At 39.5% G+C, this 21444-nt stretch overlaps 1 protein-coding gene across 1 annotated transcript in view; it reads left to right on the top strand.

Moving 5' to 3' along the window:
• The window catches only part of LOC140227699 (xanthine dehydrogenase/oxidase-like), a 33281-nt gene that overhangs the window by 7715 nt on the left and 4122 nt on the right, over positions 1 to 21444 (top strand). Inside the window, exons 8-27 of the mRNA XM_072308113.1 lie at positions 317 to 458; positions 846 to 1013; positions 2929 to 3005; positions 3622 to 3721; positions 4613 to 4719; positions 5252 to 5442; positions 5871 to 6036; positions 6455 to 6544; positions 7851 to 7968; positions 8342 to 8393; positions 9308 to 9437; positions 9763 to 9882; positions 10600 to 10821; positions 11703 to 11836; positions 12772 to 12946; positions 14266 to 14457; positions 15129 to 15274; positions 15913 to 15994; positions 17586 to 17810; positions 21048 to 21122. Coding sequence (XP_072164214.1) covers positions 317 to 458; positions 846 to 1013; positions 2929 to 3005; positions 3622 to 3721; positions 4613 to 4719; positions 5252 to 5442; positions 5871 to 6036; positions 6455 to 6544; positions 7851 to 7968; positions 8342 to 8393; positions 9308 to 9437; positions 9763 to 9882; positions 10600 to 10821; positions 11703 to 11836; positions 12772 to 12946; positions 14266 to 14457; positions 15129 to 15274; positions 15913 to 15994; positions 17586 to 17810; positions 21048 to 21122 — 2712 coding nt within the window. The remainder of the gene's footprint in view (positions 1 to 316; positions 459 to 845; positions 1014 to 2928; positions 3006 to 3621; positions 3722 to 4612; positions 4720 to 5251; positions 5443 to 5870; positions 6037 to 6454; positions 6545 to 7850; positions 7969 to 8341; positions 8394 to 9307; positions 9438 to 9762; positions 9883 to 10599; positions 10822 to 11702; positions 11837 to 12771; positions 12947 to 14265; positions 14458 to 15128; positions 15275 to 15912; positions 15995 to 17585; positions 17811 to 21047; positions 21123 to 21444) is intronic.

Raw genomic sequence — 21444 nt, 5'->3', positions numbered from 1 at the left:
AAATTATTCCCATTGAAGAGGTTAGATTGTGTTGCAGAAGATACATCGGAGTGCCCTAGTATATTCATTACATAATCTTGATAGTGTGGACCCCTGTCGTGCCTGTCGCGCTTTGAATTGTTGTTCGGAAACGATGAAGTTAGTGTTTTGGCTGGCATATTTGAATTGAGTATTTTGAATCCATCAATTTTAACAGAAGGGAACACGTTTAAGGGAAAGCTGTGGTACTGTTGACATGATTACCCATTGAATATTACTAGGTGCTTCCCAAATTTAGTATAATCAATATTGGTCCGGGATGATTTTGTCTTTTCAGCTCGCTTCGAGCCAACCTCCGCAATCTCTGACGTTCCGGGGTGAGCGCGTCACGTGGTACCGACCAACCAGCCTCGCCGAAGTACTAGCCTTGAAGGCCAGGTTCCCATATGCTCGTCTTGTGGCGGGAAACACTGAGATTGGTACCCCTTCACTTTGATATAGTTACACAATTTGCATAGACCATGTTGGTAGCCTAACTACGAATACTACTGGATTAGGGCATATTCACGATTTTTACAGGCCATGTTCGTAGCAGAATTACTAAGACTACTGGATTGGAGTTACATCGTATTTGCAGAAAAAGAGATGAAGAGAAAATGCACATAGATCTGTTACATCCATCATGGAGAAACCTGGGGGGGGGGGGGGGTTCTCACTCATTTCATATCAATATGTATTTATTATGGTATGCATATATAACAGCGATTACATCTTACATTCGTGAGCACAAAACAATCTACCCATGAATCTATCAGTTTTCTGGCAGCAGACGCACATAGTGTTGCTACTGAAATCTCCTTCGACAGGTATTGAGATGAGGTTCGGCAATCAACTGTACCCAGTCCTAATCTGCGTGACCCACGTACCGGAGCTGACTGCTATGGAGGTCACCGATGACGGGATCGTGGTGGGGTCGTCGGTCATCCTTTCTAGGCTGGAGCAATTCCTCAAGACCCTCACCTCAGACCTTCCAGGTTCTTTATGCGATATAGTCATTCTCCCTACAAACAAAATGGGATTTTTTGAAAGAAAGATATTATTCAGAGGGGTGAAGGTTCAGGTGCGAGTTTCTTCACTTTGTCTCCCTCTACAAATTAAACTTGTTAAGATCGCAACTGCTGATCTGTAAATTAACAAATTTGATTTGTAGAGGGAGACAAAGTGAAGAAACTCGCACCTGAAAATGGGATTTTGTTTCGTTTTGTTTTGTTTTTTGATTTGTTTTTGTTTTGATTTGTCTTGTTTTGTTTTTTGTTTTGTTTTGTTTGTAGGGTGCAATTTTTTTCCCACTGGGATATTTATTATTCTACATCAAACATAATATGTTCACATGATACATCATAATGTTTCAAACAAAGTATTTTGAAAAACAGGAAATGAAATATCGTGATTCAGACCATCATATCACACGTATCAAGAGAAGAGGTGTCTGAACAGACATCATTGTTCAGACACCATTTTTCTGAAACACTTGCAGTTTGTAGTTCTTGCAATAAATCTGGGGGTGAATTCCTCATAGGCAAAGGTCTCCTTCACCTACACTTTCTTGCCCTTGTTCTACTTGTACGTTTCTTTATATAATCGCATCGGGAGTCTAAGGATAGGATCAGTGTGAATTCAAATGTATGATTGCATCGCAACATAAACTCGCTTTGCCTTCAATACAGCTTACACGTCATCTGCTGACAAAGAGTGGCAGAAGAAACTAAACAGCTTTACAAGTGCATAAAAAACAACTGGTACTAGTAGTTCTACTCAAAGAGGAGACAGAAAAAGGTATGAATATATAGAATACAATGTACATAAACTGTAATAGGCCCTAAGAAAGTAAGCACGGTAATGGTGTTCAAATAGCGATAGTGCATGTAGTAATGATGATAGTAGTAGTTCCTGAGAGGAGTAGTTATACAGACAGGTATTTTGTGGCGACGTGAATTGCCTAGATATGAGGGTTGGGTGAATGCAGCAATATTAGTAGAACACATCAGTGAGAGTTTGAGGAAAATCGGACAATCCGTTCAAAAGTTATGAATTTTTGAAGTTTCTGCTCACTCAAGGCTGGATGAGAAGACTACTATAGCTTGTGATGTCACATGATTGTGTGCAACGATATAAAGAAAGAATGAAGAAAATTCAACATATTTTCACTTTTCTCGCATAACAAAAGAACACTTGACTTCTCTCTTTCAGAAGGCAGGGGGAAGAATATTACCCTTAACATATGTCAGTAACAAGTCGAAGAAATGTGCACTTTATTCAAAAAGTGAAGTTTTGTGAAATTCTCTTTTTTTATTTTCTTTATATCGTTGTACGCATATAACATCATGCACTATGTAGTCTTCTCATACAGCAGTGACTGCTCAGATACTTTAAAAATTTATAACTTTTGAACGGATTGTCCGATTTTTCCCAAACTTTCACTGATGTTTTCTGCTAATATCGTTGCATTCACTCAGTCCACATGTATATGAAGGTAGACTTGTTCTTTAAAGACCCACGGACAGACGGACCCGGAATTCAATATGCGCTGTTGGATGGCGTGATAATGTCTAACATCATCAGTACGAAAATAAGACAATGTGAATCTGGTTAATTATGAATCAAATATGGGTCGCAGGCGCGTATTGCGTGAACATTCTGTTGTAAAGATTGCATATGTGCTATACGCTGTTCAAACCAGACAGAAACAACGGCCGAATCAAGAGAAGAACTGATATTGAGGTTATTGTGATCAATTTCGAATATTCAGCGTACAAAACGATTTTCTTCGGACGTTTGGAATATAGCAGATGCCTAATGCGTCCTTCAATAACGCCCTCTTGAATTCCTGGTCCCGATACCCTAAATATTTGTTACTTCAGCAATTTGAAAGTAAAGTTCTTTGCGTAGAACACAAAACCCGGGTTTTCTCAGCTATCGTGGAAATGCTCCGATGGTTTGCTGGTGCCCAGATCAGAAACATGGCGGTGAGTTTGAGTTTCATCTCGCAGTCATTATATTGACATTTTATTTCTACAGAGGATATTTTACACGTGAATACTTAATGTCATTAAAATAATTTGTCCTTGAATATTAGTGATAAAGACGCTAAATGCTGTCAGATGTCATAATCACGTTGCAGCTGATTTCGACATGAATACTATATTATTACGTGTTGTTAGTGGGGCCAACCGGTTTTTGTTTTGTTTTTTTTTTGTTTTTTTTTTTTTGGGGGGGGGTTGTTTGTTTTATGTTGTTGCTGCTGTTGCTTATGATGATGTCATTTCATGATAGTCATGTTTTGTAAATTTAGGTGCTATGGTTAATTTTAGATTAAATTGCCCTTTGATTATTCCTTCTAGACAATGACGTGTTTTCGAGGAGGAAAACAGTTCAGAATTGGACCCAAACCTGCTACAGTTTTATATCCCAATATGCTAAAAGGGATAGGTCAATGTTGAGTCAGCTCTTTCACCTATGCACGTGCCTGATACTTGCTATAGCTCTTGAAGACGCCACTTTTTTAAATTGCTCCAAAATATAATGTTGTCAGCATTTCAAAGGTTGTCACGTTCTCTATCGAAATGTTTTACTGTGTGAAAGGCTGTCGGTGGGAATATTGTGACTGGGAGTCCAGTGTCCGACCTCAATCCAATCTTCATGGCTGCAAAGTGCACTGTGGAGCTGGTATCACAGTCCAACGGTGAGAAAGATCATGTGACGTAAGAAAGATGTGAGAAAGATGTGACATGCATCGGGAGAGAAGCCAGAAAGACACGTGATGAATGAAAAAGTTCTGTTGCGTGCTTCATTCATGTAAATTATGTATTACTTGCTTTGCAAAACATTGAAAACATGAATTTATTAGCCAATAGTCACGCTCACACGTGTCTGCGCCACTCTTGTCAAGTATAAAGATAAGCGAGATACAGTAATAAACATTGTTTGCAATTTTATATACTGAGGGAAACATTCTACGAAATAACAAGTTTATTAAGTTTATTGTGTTTATGTTTTATGATGAATTACATCATGCATTTTTTTTTGGGTTGTTGTTGTTGGTAAGTACAAGTCTTATCTGTGTGTTTAAAAGGGCCCAATCCCAGGGAACCCCACATGGAATAATATAAAGGATGATGTTACATGTCAAGCTAAATTGAATCAATGGATTTTTTAAGCAACCAAATGAAACACGCGCTCCCACGACGGCGCAGACTAAACAATACAAAGAAACAAATAACTGAGCGAGAATATGTCAGACATTTAGTCGGACGAGTTTTAAGGCATATATTCTCCCAATTGCTGGTTTGAAGAGTATAGCACCTGCAATATGTGTATAGTGTGTGATGTAAGACTGCCAGATTGACGAAATGATATGGCTGTAAACGTTCTGTGTTGAAACATGAAAATGTGAGGATTGTTGAGTTATCCAGCCAAACTGCTAACCTGAAGAATTGCACAAGGAACTATCAACGGCTCTATACAGGGTGATTGTCCGTCGTCCGGACAGGTCACGTCCATGAGTTGTTAGCTCCGTTCATGTCAGGGACTTATCAAGAAAGGAATAAATACGATATTTTACTTCTTCTGACAGGTTCTCGTTTTGTGACGATGGACGAGGATTTCTTCACGGGCTACCGCAAGAACATCTTGATGCCGGACGAGATTCTCCGGAGCATTACCATCCCCTTCACTCGCCAGGTGTGACTTGGTCTCAGGTCACTTAAAACACACACACACAACAACAACTTTATTTCCACAAAATCCTGCAGCATTATAAAGCCTTTACTAACTTGGTCTATGCCCTATGCTCGAAATATGATTGTGGTTTCCTGTCAGTTTAGGAGGGGGATTCACAAATTAGATCCGAGAAAATTTTCAGAAATGTAGATAATTAGAATGTGGGGATTTCTGCCACATCATTTGGGAGTTTGGTCATCTAACATTGATATGAAAGTGTTGAAGATATGGGTAGTACAAGTGTAATATTTTCCCATCCCGACAATATTTCCAGCTTCTTGTGCCTTCTGCTGCGTCACATGGTCAGAGGTGTTTTCAAATGATGTTAATTTTGATGTGAATATTGAACATTAAATCTTATGTTCTCGCAGGTGGTGTGACTGCAAAATAGATCATACTTTAGGATCTAACGAGTGAAGTGCCCCTTCCTTCTTTCCTTCCTTCCTTCCTTCATTCATTTCTTTATTCTTTCCTTCCTCCCTTCCATTCTCAGAACGAGTACGTCTTCGCCTTCAAGCAGTCGCCTCGTCGAGAGGACGACATCGCAGTGGTCAATGCCGGGATGAGGGTTCTCTTCGGAGTGGAGGCTGACACCCCAGTCATCGAAGACGTCACCTTAGCGTTCGGTGGAATGGCCGCTACCACAGTGATGGCTCTCCAGACTATGGCTAACTTGAAAGGAAAGTGAGTTAATTCCTCGTATAGACATTCATTCCTCTTGGTCTATGACCGATGCTTCCACCCATTGTTATGGTCAAACCATGTCGAAATAGGGCGAAGCAAACGAACAAGTGACCACTTATTCTTATATTTCAGGTTTTTATATTTGAGCCCTCTTGTATACATTTAAGAACAGAAATCGTATAAGTGAGACTTTATTGTCACATTTTTTGACGTAAGTGAAGTTTAACAGAATAAAGTGTGTTAGATAAAGTCCTGTAAAATTCTTAATGTTCCAGCTGATACATTCTTCTTGTCATATCTATGGTTCTATGACATTTTGCTCTTGCGACGATTGCTCCCATGCCTCACATCTAACCCCAGGTCCTAGGAGAAAATAAGACCGGAGCAAATGTCAGGTCGTCATATAGGTATTCATTTTTTTTTTTCAGATCATGGGACAGTAGCACGCTAGAGAGCGCTCTGTCAGCTCTAGAGAGAGATCTACCTCTCCCAGCGGGCGCCCCAGGGGGAATGGAGACGTACAGAAAGTCCCTGACTCTGAGCTTTTTCTTCAAGTTTTACCTCATGGTCTTGGACCAGCTTAGCATGCGTCAGGTGGGCCCGATTGATACACAGTGAACAGCCGCTATCGCTCAGTAGGGACATCGGATTGCTTTGTCATTTGATTATTGCGTGATATGGATATAATATATTTGTATGTATAATTCAGTGTATCTTTAAAAAAATACAATTGTGTTTTCTTCATTTTGTTAGTCATTACCACATTTTTTTTGGGGGGGGGGTTAATATACGTTTTTGCAGTATGCTCTTCTTATACATTGTATATAATTCTCACTGTTTATTTGATGGAAATCAAAATAAATTTGAACTTTGAACTTTGATATCCATAGAGTGAAATATGGCGCAACGTTTCTATCTATTACTGCTAATACCATGGGGATACTATAGGCACCTAGTAGGCTACTGTAGTACCGCTTTGCTTATACTAATACACTTTTTTTTGTCACAACAGCCTGACCTCAACATTTCTGTGTCATCTCGCGAAAAGAGTGCCGCTTCCTTGTATCAACTTCTGCCTGTCCGCGGTGCCCAAGTGTATGAGGTATATTTTATATTATTGTAATAACACGACCTTAATTACCAATGGTAGCACTGTTCCTGCTTTCAGGGCTCTGCCACTTTTATCAATGTCAGCATTGCAAGTAAGATATGTTTAAATCTGAGTCGAGAGGGAGGGAGGATAAAAACTTCTGTCCCAATTTGAAGGATGAAGCGCTTGGCAGGATTCGAATTAGAGACATCCTTTTCAAAATCAAGAGTCTTATCCACTGCACCACAATCATGAAGAGTATACTATTGGCAATATAAATTATATACAACATTTCGTAGCTATACACGATTTTGCTACATGATGTTGTAAAGTGCGCATTGCCCAGATTTTGTAAATGCCGCCTCGGGCAAAAACTTTACAAACCTACATTCCGCACACAAAGTAAACAACTTGCAAAAACTGTTTCAAATGTCCATGCCTTCTGCTCATTGGACTACCTGAATTTCATATGCCTACACCTTTTTAAGTGAAAATAATCCTACTCACGTCATACATATTCGCACAAACACACACATACACAAATACAAACACATTCACACACTATCAGGCATTGAATTCCTTTATTCTTCATCGTCCTTTTTTTTTTCGTGCACGATTTCATGATCACATAACCTTGCATGATACCGAAAGCATCTAAGAAAGTATGTCTTAAAGCCTTGAAAGTCCCGATCGACCATCTCTACACTGTAAAAACGTGGGTGTTAGATTTAACACCACGGGTGTTAAATCTAACACCGATCAAACTTCAATAAAGGACCACACCCACAGGTGTTAAAAATGCACTGTGATGGTGTTGAAAAGTGTTCACCTGACACTTCGTGGTGTTAATTTGACACTGTACCTGGTGTTATTTTGACACTGTACTGGTGTTAATTAAAAAATGACACCACATGGTGTTGATTTGATACTTGTTGGTGTTAATATCAATGGTTTAACACCCGTCCAGCTTCAATAAGGGACCACACCAGCTGGTGTTACTTTGGTGTAAAATTATTTTCACATTTTTTCAAAAATCTAGTATTTTAACGTAAAATTCTTGATCGTCTTGTTTAAATTAAAAATCAACAAGAAGTGCAGTTACTAAGAAACTCTTCAAAAAACAGTTTAAAATTTGGAAATGACACCCGGGGGTGTTAATTTAACACCATAAATGAGCACCGAAAATTTAACACCAGCTCGGTGTTCACTATTTAACACCGGACTTTTTGCAGTGTACCAATATTTCAATGTTGATTTTGACCATGCCTGTTGACTGAAATGTCTTGACAGTGTTGTGTCCCATGATTCTCACACCCAGAGAGTTCCTTCCGGTCAACCGAGCCGAGACCCAGTAGGCCGACCCATACCTCACAAGGCCTCTCTCCAACACGCCACGGGAGAAGCCGTCTATGTCGACGACATGCCAAGCGTGGTCGGTAGGCTAAACAATGCGACTGACTCCATCAATAAACAAGGAAATTTCGTCTGAAATTCAAGTGCTCTTACGTTATTGAATTACATTATCTCTACGAAAGTATCATGGATACATCTGCTGAAATTGCAATGACAGAAAGACTGATGCTTAAATTGATATCAACCAGCTGCAAGGCTACTGAAGTCAGGTTGAATACGGTGGTATGACGCCTGTAGCCAATGAACTTTGTGGCCCAAACCAAGGCATGTGTATTTGCCGTACTGTACCGGAAGTCCTATTGTCGACACTGGTCTTTCTGATTAAGTTCTCAACCTGCAACTCACTTATAACATTCTCGATAACGATATTTTCTTTTACTCTTTTACCCTTTTTAGGGGAACTCTACATGTCCTTTGTCTTGAGTCAGCGAGCCCATGCGAAAATAATGTAAGTACCTATAGGTTCTTTCATTCTGATAAAGACGATATACAAATTACGGGGAGGAGCATAAAGCTAAAGCTACTTTATTTACAGAAAATCAGTTAGAAAAAAAAAAAGTATTCCTTGATTTGTTCCTGTTATTTGCCCTCTTTCATAATCTTCGTTTGGTGCTTTCCAACATAGTGGCCACCTACCCTCACCGACATGCTCTCGACTGCAGTTTGGAGCATTTTCAATGTAACACAGTGATTTTAATCTAAATACATAAACTCCACCGATGCTAGATCGTCTTTGGAAAGGTACTCTTCATTTTCGAAGGGGTAAATACGACGGGTAAAGGGACTTTAAAAACCAAGGGTAGGCCAGTCTGAACTATCTCTAAGATTTAGTCATCGTCAATAGTTCAAACGCCTTCTTAAGTGTCTGTACAAACTAAAAACAAATAACTCAATAGGTATTGTTGCGCTTTTTGTATCAATCTTATTGCTGAGAATAAAGATAACACACTAATGGAAGCTAGCGTTGTTTACTACTCAATTCATTGTCATGACAACAATTTAGAGTTTTTGAGGAATATGAGGCATACTGTTGATTCTCTCTTTGTGCACGTTTGAATGTGAATTTATAACATTCAATGTGATAATCTTTGGGTGTCATACCCACTTTATACTGATTGGGGATTTCAGGGATAGATTATCCATTATGATAATTTTGAGTTTAAATGCGCGTGACAGTACCGCGACGCCAACTGATATCCAATGACGATAGCACGCTGAGGCACGCATTGTGCAAGGTACCAGGTACGTCTTTATCGCATTCGGGATTTTGCTTGTAGTGTTCGTGTCATGATGGTTTCCTGTGCATGGAAGTATGTTAGGAGATAATGTATTCTCGTTCTCATGGGTTTGTCGTTTCAACAGCTCTGTAGATGCTTCGCCGGCCTTGGCGCTAGATGGCGTCCTTGATTTTGTGTCAGCCAATGACATTCCGGGTATCAAGAAAGTGGGCGGGCCGATAGTAGCTGATGAGGAGCTGTTTGCCACTGAAGAGGTGAAAATGCTCTATCAGATGCAAATTGCATCAGTGCATTGAGAGTCTTGCTTCGTGATGATTAATAATGCATACCATTAATTTTGAGGTTTTAATTTTAGAATGTCTGTACTCTTCTGACTGCTTCTATGGGAAATCTTTCTTATCAGTCGCAAAGTTTATGTGCGTTTTGCAGACAATCTTTAGCCACGTGTACCCTTCGACAATATCTTTGTCCAATTTCAAAGTATCTTGGTTTGCCTGGGAATAAATGATTGTTGAATTCGCTCTGAAAACTAAAAGAGACGGTTACATTTAATGCAATCTATCTTGGAACGACTGCTAGGTTTTTCACGTTGGACAGCGGATTGGAGTTGTTCTGGCTGAGACTCAGGTTCTTGCACAAAGAGCCGCTACACTTGTCAATGTGGAGTACGAAGACCTCGAATCCATCATCACAATTCAGGTAAACAGTAAACCCATTCCCTACGGGAACCTGGCGGCCTGTATATTAACTCTATGGGAATTTCAGAATTCGGCATAAAAAGAGTTAACATGTCCTCTTGAAGAATCCATTACTTATTTCAAGCACATGAAATAGACGAATTTAGTGTGATTTTGCCCCATTTGTTAGTTTTATTCTTATTTGTTTGTTTCGGTTTGATGATTATCTACTTATGCTTTCTATACACGTGACATTATGATATCACTACTCGCTATGCTTTTAATAGCCTCTTAAACACACGTTTCTTGCTTGTTTTCTTTCTTTCTGAAGTCCCCCCCCCCCCGACTCATTTCTAAATTCTTGCTCAAGTCCAACTCTCCTTCTACAAAATCTTTGGGAGATAAAGAAACAAGATTTAAGACAGAAAATTTACATTGTACACAACATCCATTCATTCATTCATTTCTCTCTATTTTTTGATTTTCATTTCCAAACAATCATACTACAGTGCACTCCCGTTATAACGAACACGGTTACGACGAAATTCCGGTAACAACAAAGTAAAAATTCAGGCCACAACACTATCCGCTCTTTGTTTTGTTTTGTTTTTATTATTGTTTATTTGTTCGGTTATAACGACATTTCGATATAACGAAAGAAAACTGCCGGTACCGAGGACTTCGTTATAAAGAGAGTCCACCGTACATCACACGATTCCATCATTACTTCATGTTTCAGGAAGCCATCGAGAAGCAGTCCTTCTTCGGCGATGCAGCCGTCCTCCAGCGGGGCGATCCTGATGAGATCCTCAGCACCTGCGATCACGTGATCGAGGGTGAACTCAGCATCGGTGGTCAAGAGCATTTCTATCTGGAGACACAGTGTGCCCTCGTCGTCCCTAAAGGGGAGGATAGCGAGCTGGAGGTCTTCGCGGCAGCCCAAGATCCCACCGCAGTGCAGGTAAATGGCCATACCCTGCTGGAAAGAACACAGTGTCGCACAGTGTGAAGCATAACATAGAACACAGTGTGAATCTCTTCGAGCGTTTTGATTATGTGAACACATTGTAAATCATAAATTCACAGTGTAAAAGTAAAACAGGACATTATACTGTGTTAACTCTCTGTTAAAAACCACACCACAGTGTGAAAACATCTTCACACTGTTAGATTCGAGCGTTTACACACAGTCGACTGTGTGAACACATTGTGAGCACACCGTGAGACACTGTGTTCTTTCCAGCAGGGTAACTACTTGATAAAATGCAACATTCCTAAATTCACCCAAGTTTTAAGGTAATCTGTGTGTTAACATCTTGTACAGATGACAGCCTGATTATATTTCTCCCTGGAAAAAAAAAACAAAACAAAACAAACAAACCATAAACACACTCGAGAACAGCAGAGAAGGTCTTTTTGCGTATCTATTGAGAGCTGGCACAGAATTTCATGATAGCAACTGAAACTTATTCAAGCAGCCAATCCTTTTTTGAGACAAAGTTACAAGGTACGTGTTATCATTTAAGCTCAAATGTTTAGTTTAAGTAGGCTGCTTTGAAAGTATGACTATGAGTATAATGAATGTGGCACAGATCGGTAAACTGTGTCACTCATCTACATACTGTATTTGATCTGGAACATACAAACACCAGTCAATATGTACATGGTTATGGGTCAGGTTCGAAAAAAAAAAATACCGTACCTGACATTTTCGCAGTCATGACAGTAGAAGATGTCTAATCAACAAATGAAAAAAGAAAAAGAGCATGACGTGAACGTATAGTGGCAGAATATGACAAGCCCTGGGTTTTGACGTCATTATGATTTGCGTTGTCTCTTCAGAAAATGGTGGCTGGTGTTCTGGACGTGCCGAGAAATCGCATCACTTGTCGAGTGAAGCGACTAGGAGGAGGCTTCGGGGGCAAAGAAATCAAGGCGTCTATCGCCGCGTCAGCCTGTGCCGTGGCAGCTAACAAGTATGGGACAGGTCCAGCTCCGTGTTTGTGAAAGTGGTTTGGCGGCACCCAGTTTATATTTATTCTGATGCCACTTCCGGGTTTCATCACCTCACAAGCAGAAAAAAAGGCCTCACCCGCATTTAGCAAAGACAAAGACAAAAACAAAAACAAAAGACGGACCTTCAGCGGAATTTTTATGGTACAACTTCCGGGGTTAGTTAAAAAAAAAAATAAATAAATAAATAAACCACATTTCTCTGGTGCCACTTCCGAGGTAAAAAAGAAAGGGGGGTTAGACCCTGTGCAGTCCTATATATTTTACAAAAAAAGTGCCCCTCCCCAGTGCGCCGGTCCTGTAGGAGAGAAGACGATAGCTGTATTCTATCGTTGATAATGTATAATCATCATCATGATAGCACTGATGCCTACAATGACTACATACATCGACATCTCGTTTTTTGTATCATCATAGCTATCATTCCATCATAAATAATGCAGTGATCATGATGATGATAGAACTTATACTTCCAATTACAGTGATTATTACAATGTCGATATCGGGTAGTAGAAACATAATCTTGGAACGTACAGTAAGGATAATGCCGTCACTGTCATCATTGACTGATACTAAAAAGTACAGTCAAAACATTTGTTATAGAAAGAGATATATAGAAGCGCCCTACACTCAAGTAAGGAAAGCCATGGAGGAAAAACTATATTAGATTCAACTTTACTGCTTTTAGCCAAATAGTGTGTCCAGTGTTTGCTTTCATAACTCTCGCCATTCAACTTGGAAAACATAGTGCCTTTTTTTCTAATTTTTACTCAAATTGACAATAAACGGCATTGAATTCTAAAGTCTCCTTATGACCTAATATGCCTACTGATTGAGTAAAGACTATTATCATCCAATCTGACGGTTACTTTATTCGTCATTTTGTTTGACTATCCAGACTGCAGAGACCAGTTCGATTCATGCTGGAGCGAGAAGACGACATTCAGACTACGGGAACTAGGCATCCTTTCCTCGGTCGCTATCGGGCTGGCTTCACCGGGGATGGCAAGCTGCAGGCTGTCGACCTCCAACTCTACCTGAATGCAGGCTTTAGCGTCGACATGTCCCCAGTGGTACATTCTTGTCTGCCATTATTTACCTTTTCCTTTTATACTCTCGCAGAGCTGAACATGACGTGAAATTTGGAGGTTCCAATCAATGTACATAATATACAACAACTACTCACTCACAGCATGGAGGTGGGCCACCTCCCTGCTCACAGTCACTCCATTTTCGTAAATTGTGTAAGCGAGTGTAATCACGTAAATAAAAGAAATAGTCACGGTAGCACAGATTGAGAGGATATCAGGATATTCCAGGACGCAATGGACAAAGTTTTATTTTTATGAACACATACACACACAAACACACGCGCGCACACGCACACACACACACACACACGCCCCCATACACGCACACATACACAAGGTTTTCTGGTCATGAGAGCTGGGAACGCTCACACGAGGGAGCTTTCAAAGAAATTTTAAAATCTCTTTGGAAGCTTTAGATTTTCGCGACGGGGACGTTCAGAGGGAAAAAAAAAAACCAATTCTGAGCATGCGCAAAAGCGCGCATAAAGTCGATCTATTTTTAGCTCGCGTCGTCTAAGTTTTTCACTACGCCTGAAGGGAGGGTGAGGGGGAGATGGGGGGGTCAGTTTATCCCAGTACTGGGCCCCGTTGCTAGAAACTTTGCGTTTAAACGCAACTTGCAACTGATTGTCACTGGCCAATCAAAATCATTGTTGCATGCATGTCTTCTTAATAGGGCAGACCCTGAGCCAATCAGAATGGTTGTTTCAAAATTAGCAATTATTTGCAATTGATTGCAACTTTCTTGCAACGGGGCCCTGGACTATTTTCACTTCCGCTCAATTCACGACGTAGAGAGCTACTTCATGCACCGATCATTTTTTTATAGGTTGCGTCCCAGCGTAATATATGGCTACTTTTCCGCACGTCGCAGAGAAGAGGAGAACCGTCCAGCTCAAGCGTCGTCTCAGAGGTCCGCGCTGCACTGAAATCTAAAGCTCCCTAATATTTCCACAAAGGAAACGGACAGGCTCATAAAGATACGTGGCTGCAGAAATTTGATCTGTCCCCAGATATCTTTGTACTCCATGTATAATGCTAATCAGTTTCTGCTTTCACACAATTGACCTACCATAACATTTTCAGGTTAAAGTAAGTTAAACACACACACACACACACACACACACACAAACTGACTGCATGAAAATGTTTACGCTATTGGATGTTGCTGTGACGAAGTCTTTAAAATTTTGGTTATCCCAGTGATCAATTTGTGATTTGTTGCAAAATAATACAATTTCTAGCGTTAAACTACCCTGAATATTTGCAATCCTTCTGAACCGAAATTTCTTTTATGTCAGGTTTGTCACATGGCGATGCACTTGTTCGACAATTGCTACTTCATGCCCGTGGTTCGCGTGGAGGGGCATGTCTGTCGCACCAACCTCGTTTCGAGCACAGCCTTCCGGGGCGTCGGGGGTCCGCAGGCCATGCTGATAACGGAGTCCATGATAACCCATGTGGCGTACACGTGCGGAATCTCGCAGGAAAAGGTTTGTCCCACGGGGGGATTTCCCACCCACACCCACACCCATACCCACCAGGGGACTACACCCCAACCGCCATCCCACGCACACCCATACACACACTTTCGTCTCTTTGGATAAGAAAAAGCAATAGGAAAACAAAAAGACAACCTTCCCCCACTCCAACGAAAATGATGACTATTTCCCGGGCGGAACTCTCTGGCCCCTCCCATTGGCGGACTCTCTGCTCCCCCACCCCCTCCCACGTGACCATTCCCCATTTGACCCAACCTTTAGGTTCCCTTTTATTTTCTCTGACAGCCTCCCCCTGCCCACCCACCCACGCATATGATATGCTCAAACATGGTAAAAACGTTTCGCAATCCCTGGCAAATATGTATTTATCGTTACACCAAATGAAAAACTATTCATAGCAAAGGTTATAATGCACATCGAACAGTGTATAATCTTGCCTGTTTGATAACCGCGGCTAATATTTCCACTGTTATTCTCTCGTTTACCGATGTTTTCAGCATGTGCAGTGTAGTTGGTGAAGTGCTATAAGAGAAGCAGATAGAGAGAAAGATTACAAGTGTATTGTGATTTTAATTGCCCTATGATGCTCTTGACATTGCTTGAAGAAAGGGTCAACGTATAGACTAAACTGTGATTACGTCTTGGCATTCAAATCGTTCCAGGTGCGCGAGTTGAACTTCTACCAAGATGGCGACATGACGCCAGCGAACCAGAAAATCGAGAAGTGCACCGTCAGACAGTGTTGGGAGCAGTGTCTTGAGAACAGCGACTTTTACGTACGGAGAGCTAATGTGGATTTATTCAACAGGTGAGATTTATGCAGTGGTCTTGTTTTCCCTTTCATGTAGACTAAATTATCATTTTCAAAGTGATTCAAAGTTCCTTTTGATGTTATGTACTCATGTAAGCGTTATGTATATTACTTTGTATTACTTTATGTGGAAATAAAATCATTTTGAATTGAATTGAATTGAATTTTGAGTATGTAATCGATGATACTGACGATTAAAGTTGAGGCATTCATGTGGTATGCCTTAATTTGCGTTGGTGTTTTATCGTCACTGATACTAAATACATAAATTATGAAGTATTGATGTTGTTTCACTCTATTCTGACTACTTTATCACCATTAATCTTATTTTACAGTAGTGAACTGCTTTTGTCATAATCATTTTATATCATTTTCGGTAGGGCTATATGAAATACAATAATATGGAGTAGAAGTGACGAATTTCATTCGGTCATTTCACGTGCAATATAATTATGCTGACATTGCTCAGTGACGATCAGCAAGGACTTGCTTGTTTATCTTTGCAAAAAAATATTTCCGATCGTTTGTCACTGCATTGCGACTGAATATTAACTGCTGTGACAAAGCACTTCGGTTTCTCACACTGTGTTGATATTACCATCGAGTGTGTCTCCTCTTCTTCTCAATAAACACAGAGAAAATCGATGGAAGAAGCGAGGATTAGCAATCATCCCAGTAAAGTTCGGTGTGGGATTCCCCCTACTACACATGAATCAGGTACGAGTAGGATATTGTGCTCTGTTTTGGAAGACCTGGGTTATTGTTCGTCTACGGTATTTTACGTTTTAGGGTATAGTTTATTTTCAAATTATGAAATGATGTGAGTGAATGTATATCTCGATAGAAATGAATGTTCCGAGCTGAAGAACGCAGATGAAAGCGTCATTGTGTAACGTTTGGCTTGTACTGTGGTCTCCTTTAAGAGCAAATATGTAAAATCTGTATTTTACAAGACATAAACAAGTCTCGAACATTAAAGATGAAGATTCATTCACTCATTTATTTATTTCATTCTCATTTTCATTTTCATTTTCTTTTCAACAAAACATAACACAAAGTAAATCACAAATTCAATCATAAGCATATATACATTACAAAGTATGACAATCAATGGTAATCAACAAACTTACAAAGATATGCACACATACTGGAATGACAAAGTTATGTTTGAAGGATAAAAAAAAAAGAGAACTGAGAGGTCCACTAAAAAGCATTGCTTGTAGATTGTGGACCACTCTAAAATATTTTCAAAAATACTTATTATAATTACAAGTACATGTACATAATACATAAAACAGAAAATAAGACAAAATGAACCAAACAAGAGAGACACAACCACATGACATGACAAAACTGAGGGGGATACGAGTGAAAGGAATAGAGCAAAAAACAAATTTAAGGGAAGAAGGGAAAGAAAGAAAGAGATAGAGAGAGTGCCTACACGCTGGACAGAGAAACGGAAAAGAGGATTGTGGAAGTATTTCGGACAGCTGGTGACTGCACGCAGCTGTGGAAAAATTGAGGATATAAAATACCGAATTTCATTACTTTGTAATGCCGTTTTTCATTGTGAAAAGATGAATTCAATAACTGATGATGAACATTACGTTTGCTGTAATCTATATAGGTAATGAACATAAATATCTCAGCCAGAATTTAACAAAAAAATATTTCAGTTTACGCTTAAAAGAATATAACGATGGCGAATTTTTCATTTCAAACTTATTGAATTCCAAAATTTTGGGCCGGTGTATATAAATGTATTCTGAGCTAATAAGGTTCTGAAAAGGGGTAGATGAAACTCATTAGACCGCCTAGTAGGATAATCATGAAAACATTGATTTCGTGGAAACATTGAATTAAATTAAAAAAAAAAAAGATCTGTAGTAAAAAACAATCTAACACAAACAAACAAAAAAAGAAAAAAGAAAACCACTTCGTTAAAACAACTTCGTTTTTCTTCAACTTTATCAGCAGTTGATCCACAGATTGAACAAGGATTGCCTGGAAAAAAAAAACTGATTTGGTGATTGATTTGTCTGGTCATGTCTTTGTTGTGTCTTGATTGTATCTTTGTTTTTCTATCTGCACGCAGATTCATCATTATTTTCATCTATGCATATGTTTAAGTCAACCGCCAAAGGAAATGATAATTTATGTAATGATAAAAAATCATAAGCCTGTTCTACAGCCATCATAACAGATTCCAACTGTGTAGTAGTAGAATCACAGAAAATATAAAATCTACCGGCGCTGAATAATTTATGAAGTATACTGTACACTACGATGACCCACATTTTGTTTGAAGGGAGCAGCCCTGGTGCATATCTACACGGACGGGTCAGTGTTGGTGACCCATGGTGGGGTGGAGATGGGACAGGGCCTGCACACCAAGATGGTCCAGGTTGCTGCCAGAACTCTGGGCGTTCCCGAGAACCGGATCCACCTGTCGGAGACCAGTACAGGGACCACACCCAATACCCTAGCGACCGCGGGCAGCTTGGGCTCCGATCTCAATGGTGGCGCCATACAGGTGAGTGTTGATAATCGGTTCTAGGGCAATTATCCCCTGGTCCTAACCCTAATCCTAATCGTGAAGCTAATCCTAACCCTAACCCAAACTCTGTAACCCTGAACTTAGCCAAAACCCTAATCTTTACTCCAAACTTTTCACTAACCAGTATTTAGCCGGGGTTATTTTCGGGGGGGGGGGGGGGGTAATTGCCCTAAGACATGGATAATCATGTAACAGCATATAAATCTATATAGAAATGCGAACTCTAACAAACATAATATAGATATATAAATATTCAAGTTGACAAACGACCAAATAAATTGAAACCGCTGATACACACAAGCCCAATCGGAACTAGAGATTGTAATTTGTCATCACTGACAAATTAAGGTGAGCCGATTTTTTTTTTAATCAATGATTCAAGTCCTGATCGCAATAGGCATGGCCATGCAGGTTTCATCTGTGTTCAGAGACATTGGCCGTGTGATGTTTGGATTCTCATTTAGAAAAGGGAGTCATATCTGCCATCTTTGGTACCAAATCTGTATACACTATAACGAAGATACAGCAACAAGTACATATGACCTTTGACCCCACTTTGCACAACCTAGATGGCATCTGAGCAAAAAGTGGTTATTTTGTGAAATGAGTCTTGTAACATGATCTTGCGTGTGCAAAATATGGGAAAGATAAGACATGTATTCACCAAGATACAGGATGAAACATTTGTGACCTTTGACCCTAATTTACATACCCAAGATGTTGTCCGATCAAGTAGTTGTTATTTTATGAAATAATGTACGTGACATGAACTAAACATGTGCAAAATATGGGGGTGATAGGGGCTGTTGTTCCTTTGTTATTGCAAAGAAAGTTGCAGAAACATAGAAATAGTTCAATACATCGAAGATAAGCTTTAATTTCAACCAAGTATTGTAACATGATCCCGACATCATATGAAAAAACAAAGGGCACATAACGATAGCGCAAAGTCTCAGTTACAACATATTAAAATCTGAGAAAAATTCACCGAAGGGTAAGTGAGCTAGTGCTCGATAAAGACAATCATGTCAATTTTCACATCTAGAAAAATTCCCTCCCATAGAGATAACACGTCATAACGAAGAAACAGAAAGAAGTACATATGACCTTTTGACCCCACTTTGCACAGACAAGATGGCATCTGAGCAAAAAGTGGTTATTTTGTGAAATGATTGTTGTAACATGATCTTTGCGTGTGCAAAATATGGGAAAGATAAGACATGTATTCACCAAGATACAGGATGAAACATTTGTGACCTTTGACCCTAATTTACATACCCAAGATGTTGTCCGATCAAGTAGTTGTTATTTTATGAAATAATGTACGTGACATGAACTAAACATGTGCAAAATATGGTGGTGATAGGGTATGTTTTTCTTGAGTTATTGCACATAAAGTTGTAAAAAGAAAGAAATATTACAATACATCGAAGATAAGCTTTAATTTCAACCAAGTTTTTTCACGTGATCCCGACAACGTATGAAAAAACGAATGGCACACTTACGATAGCCCTACGTCTCAGCTAAAACATATTAAAATCTTAGAGAAATTCACCGAAGCATAAGTGAGCTAGTGCTCGATAAAGATAGTCATGTCAATTTTCATTTCCATAAAAATTGCACTCCCATAGAGATTACACGTAAACTGGTCAAATTTGACAAGGTTACCTTCAATCCATTTTTTCGAGGTGATGTCGTCATCTAATCAAAATTGTGTAATTACATTTATGAAAGAGCATTTCATAAGCTACAACATATTGAAATCTAGGTGAAAATTGGCAAAGGATAAGTGAGATACGCTCGAGCAAACTTGAAATTTGATGACGTCATTTTGAAAATTTACTTTTTTTACTTTATTAAGAAATTTGATATCATTTAATCATTTTGTCAGCATAGCCAGCCCATGAAATGACATGTACAACTCATCAGCTTTCAGAATATGTCAAGAAAATGGGGGGTCACCGTCCATCCTGACGAGTAAAATCCGATTTAAAATTGGCGGTTTTTTGGCATAGTTGCACTGTGTATCCCCATTGACGCACGCGCGGAATTTTGAATTTGACGGGCCCGTATGACGTCATATTGAATCGGATCGACTTGAAACTTGGTATAAATATTCCTTGACATTTCGGACATCCGATCCGTGTGAAAAAATTGAAAATTTCTATTTCATATGAGCTGTGCGTGCGAATATGTGCGCGCGCGTACGCGCCCGTCCAATTTTTTCAATTTTTCAAAAAATGCTCCAAATGGTCTGAAACGTGTGCAAAAAAATTTTGAGCTCGATTTGAGCATGCAAATATTTCAACGCGCGCGTACGCGCGCGTTTTGTGATAAAAATGAATTTTGAGAATATGAGTAGAATTCGCATGACTTGAAATATATGTGACGTAAATTTCATTGAAATATTCTATTCCATTAATGAGATATGCATGAAAATGTGTTTTCATATAATGACGTCATAGTGACGTCACGGTCGACTGATCACTATGATTTTACTTGCGCTGTCGTCTTTGCGACATGATACATATATGGTATAAGTTTGACATTGAGAGGCAATGCACTTTCTGAGCTAACCTCTGCACAACTTTTGAGGAGAAATAAAGAAAGAAACAAAGAAAGAAGAAAGATTCAGTACAGATACAGAAGGTGATCCGAGAGGATACTCGGATCACCTAATAACTGACACCTGTGCGGTGATTATACACTTTGACAGGTTGCAGTGTTTTGACATAGAACTTTATGATGATGTCGCAAGTGAAACTGAAAAGTGGTGGAAGTACGAAGAGAGCGGGACAACTTTCTTACATCTGACGAAAATCCCATCCCTGGTTGATACCCTTTATCTCATCATTATCATTCTCACACAGCGTGATATATATTTCGAAATAATGTATGTTGATGCGCTTTATCAAAATGAAAAGAATAATCATCATTTGACCCATTCAACGTGTCTGAAATGTTTTCGCCCTGCGGGACATAGTAACGTGTGATGGGGTGTCAAGTTGTCTTATTGGCACTTAGTTAAACATTCCTCTCCTAACAAACTGCCTAACTTGGATGAAATACCTATCGTCACGATCGTGTTAAAACGATCGGACAGTCCATAGAGTAGTATCGTGTGATATAATATGTGTGTGCCTACATCGTCTGAAGACGGTACAATAATGATCGGGCAGTTAATTTCAGATCTTTATTTCGCTATTTTTTCAGAATGCCTGTCAGATTCTTCGACAGAGGTTGGAACCTTTCATGTATTCTAACCCAAAAGGAACATGGGACGAATGGGTGAGCGTATCATACGAGTCTTAGTCTGGGTGCGACTATAATCTCGCGAATATTCTATGAGCATACAAGCAAAATGTTTCCATATGTTCAGTTTAAACTCACTTGAAGTATAATTCTGGTGTTACCGTTAAAATATATAATAACTATTTCTCACATTGTATATGTCTTTTCTTCATTATTGCATGCAAAACGAAACGATCCTCTGGGCCACAGCTTTGAGCAATGTGTAAAACATTTAGCCCATCAAATCCCAAGACTTGGAGAATGGTCAAAATGTATCTCTGTCAATCTGGTGCGGTGCTGTTGATGATTTTGGTAATTG

The sequence above is a fragment of the Diadema setosum genome, chromosome 4 (genome assembly GCF_964275005.1).
Source record: "Diadema setosum chromosome 4, eeDiaSeto1, whole genome shotgun sequence".
NCBI classification, from domain to species: domain Eukaryota; kingdom Metazoa; phylum Echinodermata; class Echinoidea; order Diadematoida; family Diadematidae; genus Diadema; species Diadema setosum.
The sequence above is the reverse complement of the archived record's forward strand: the minus strand, read 5'-3'. Positions and strand labels throughout refer to the sequence as shown.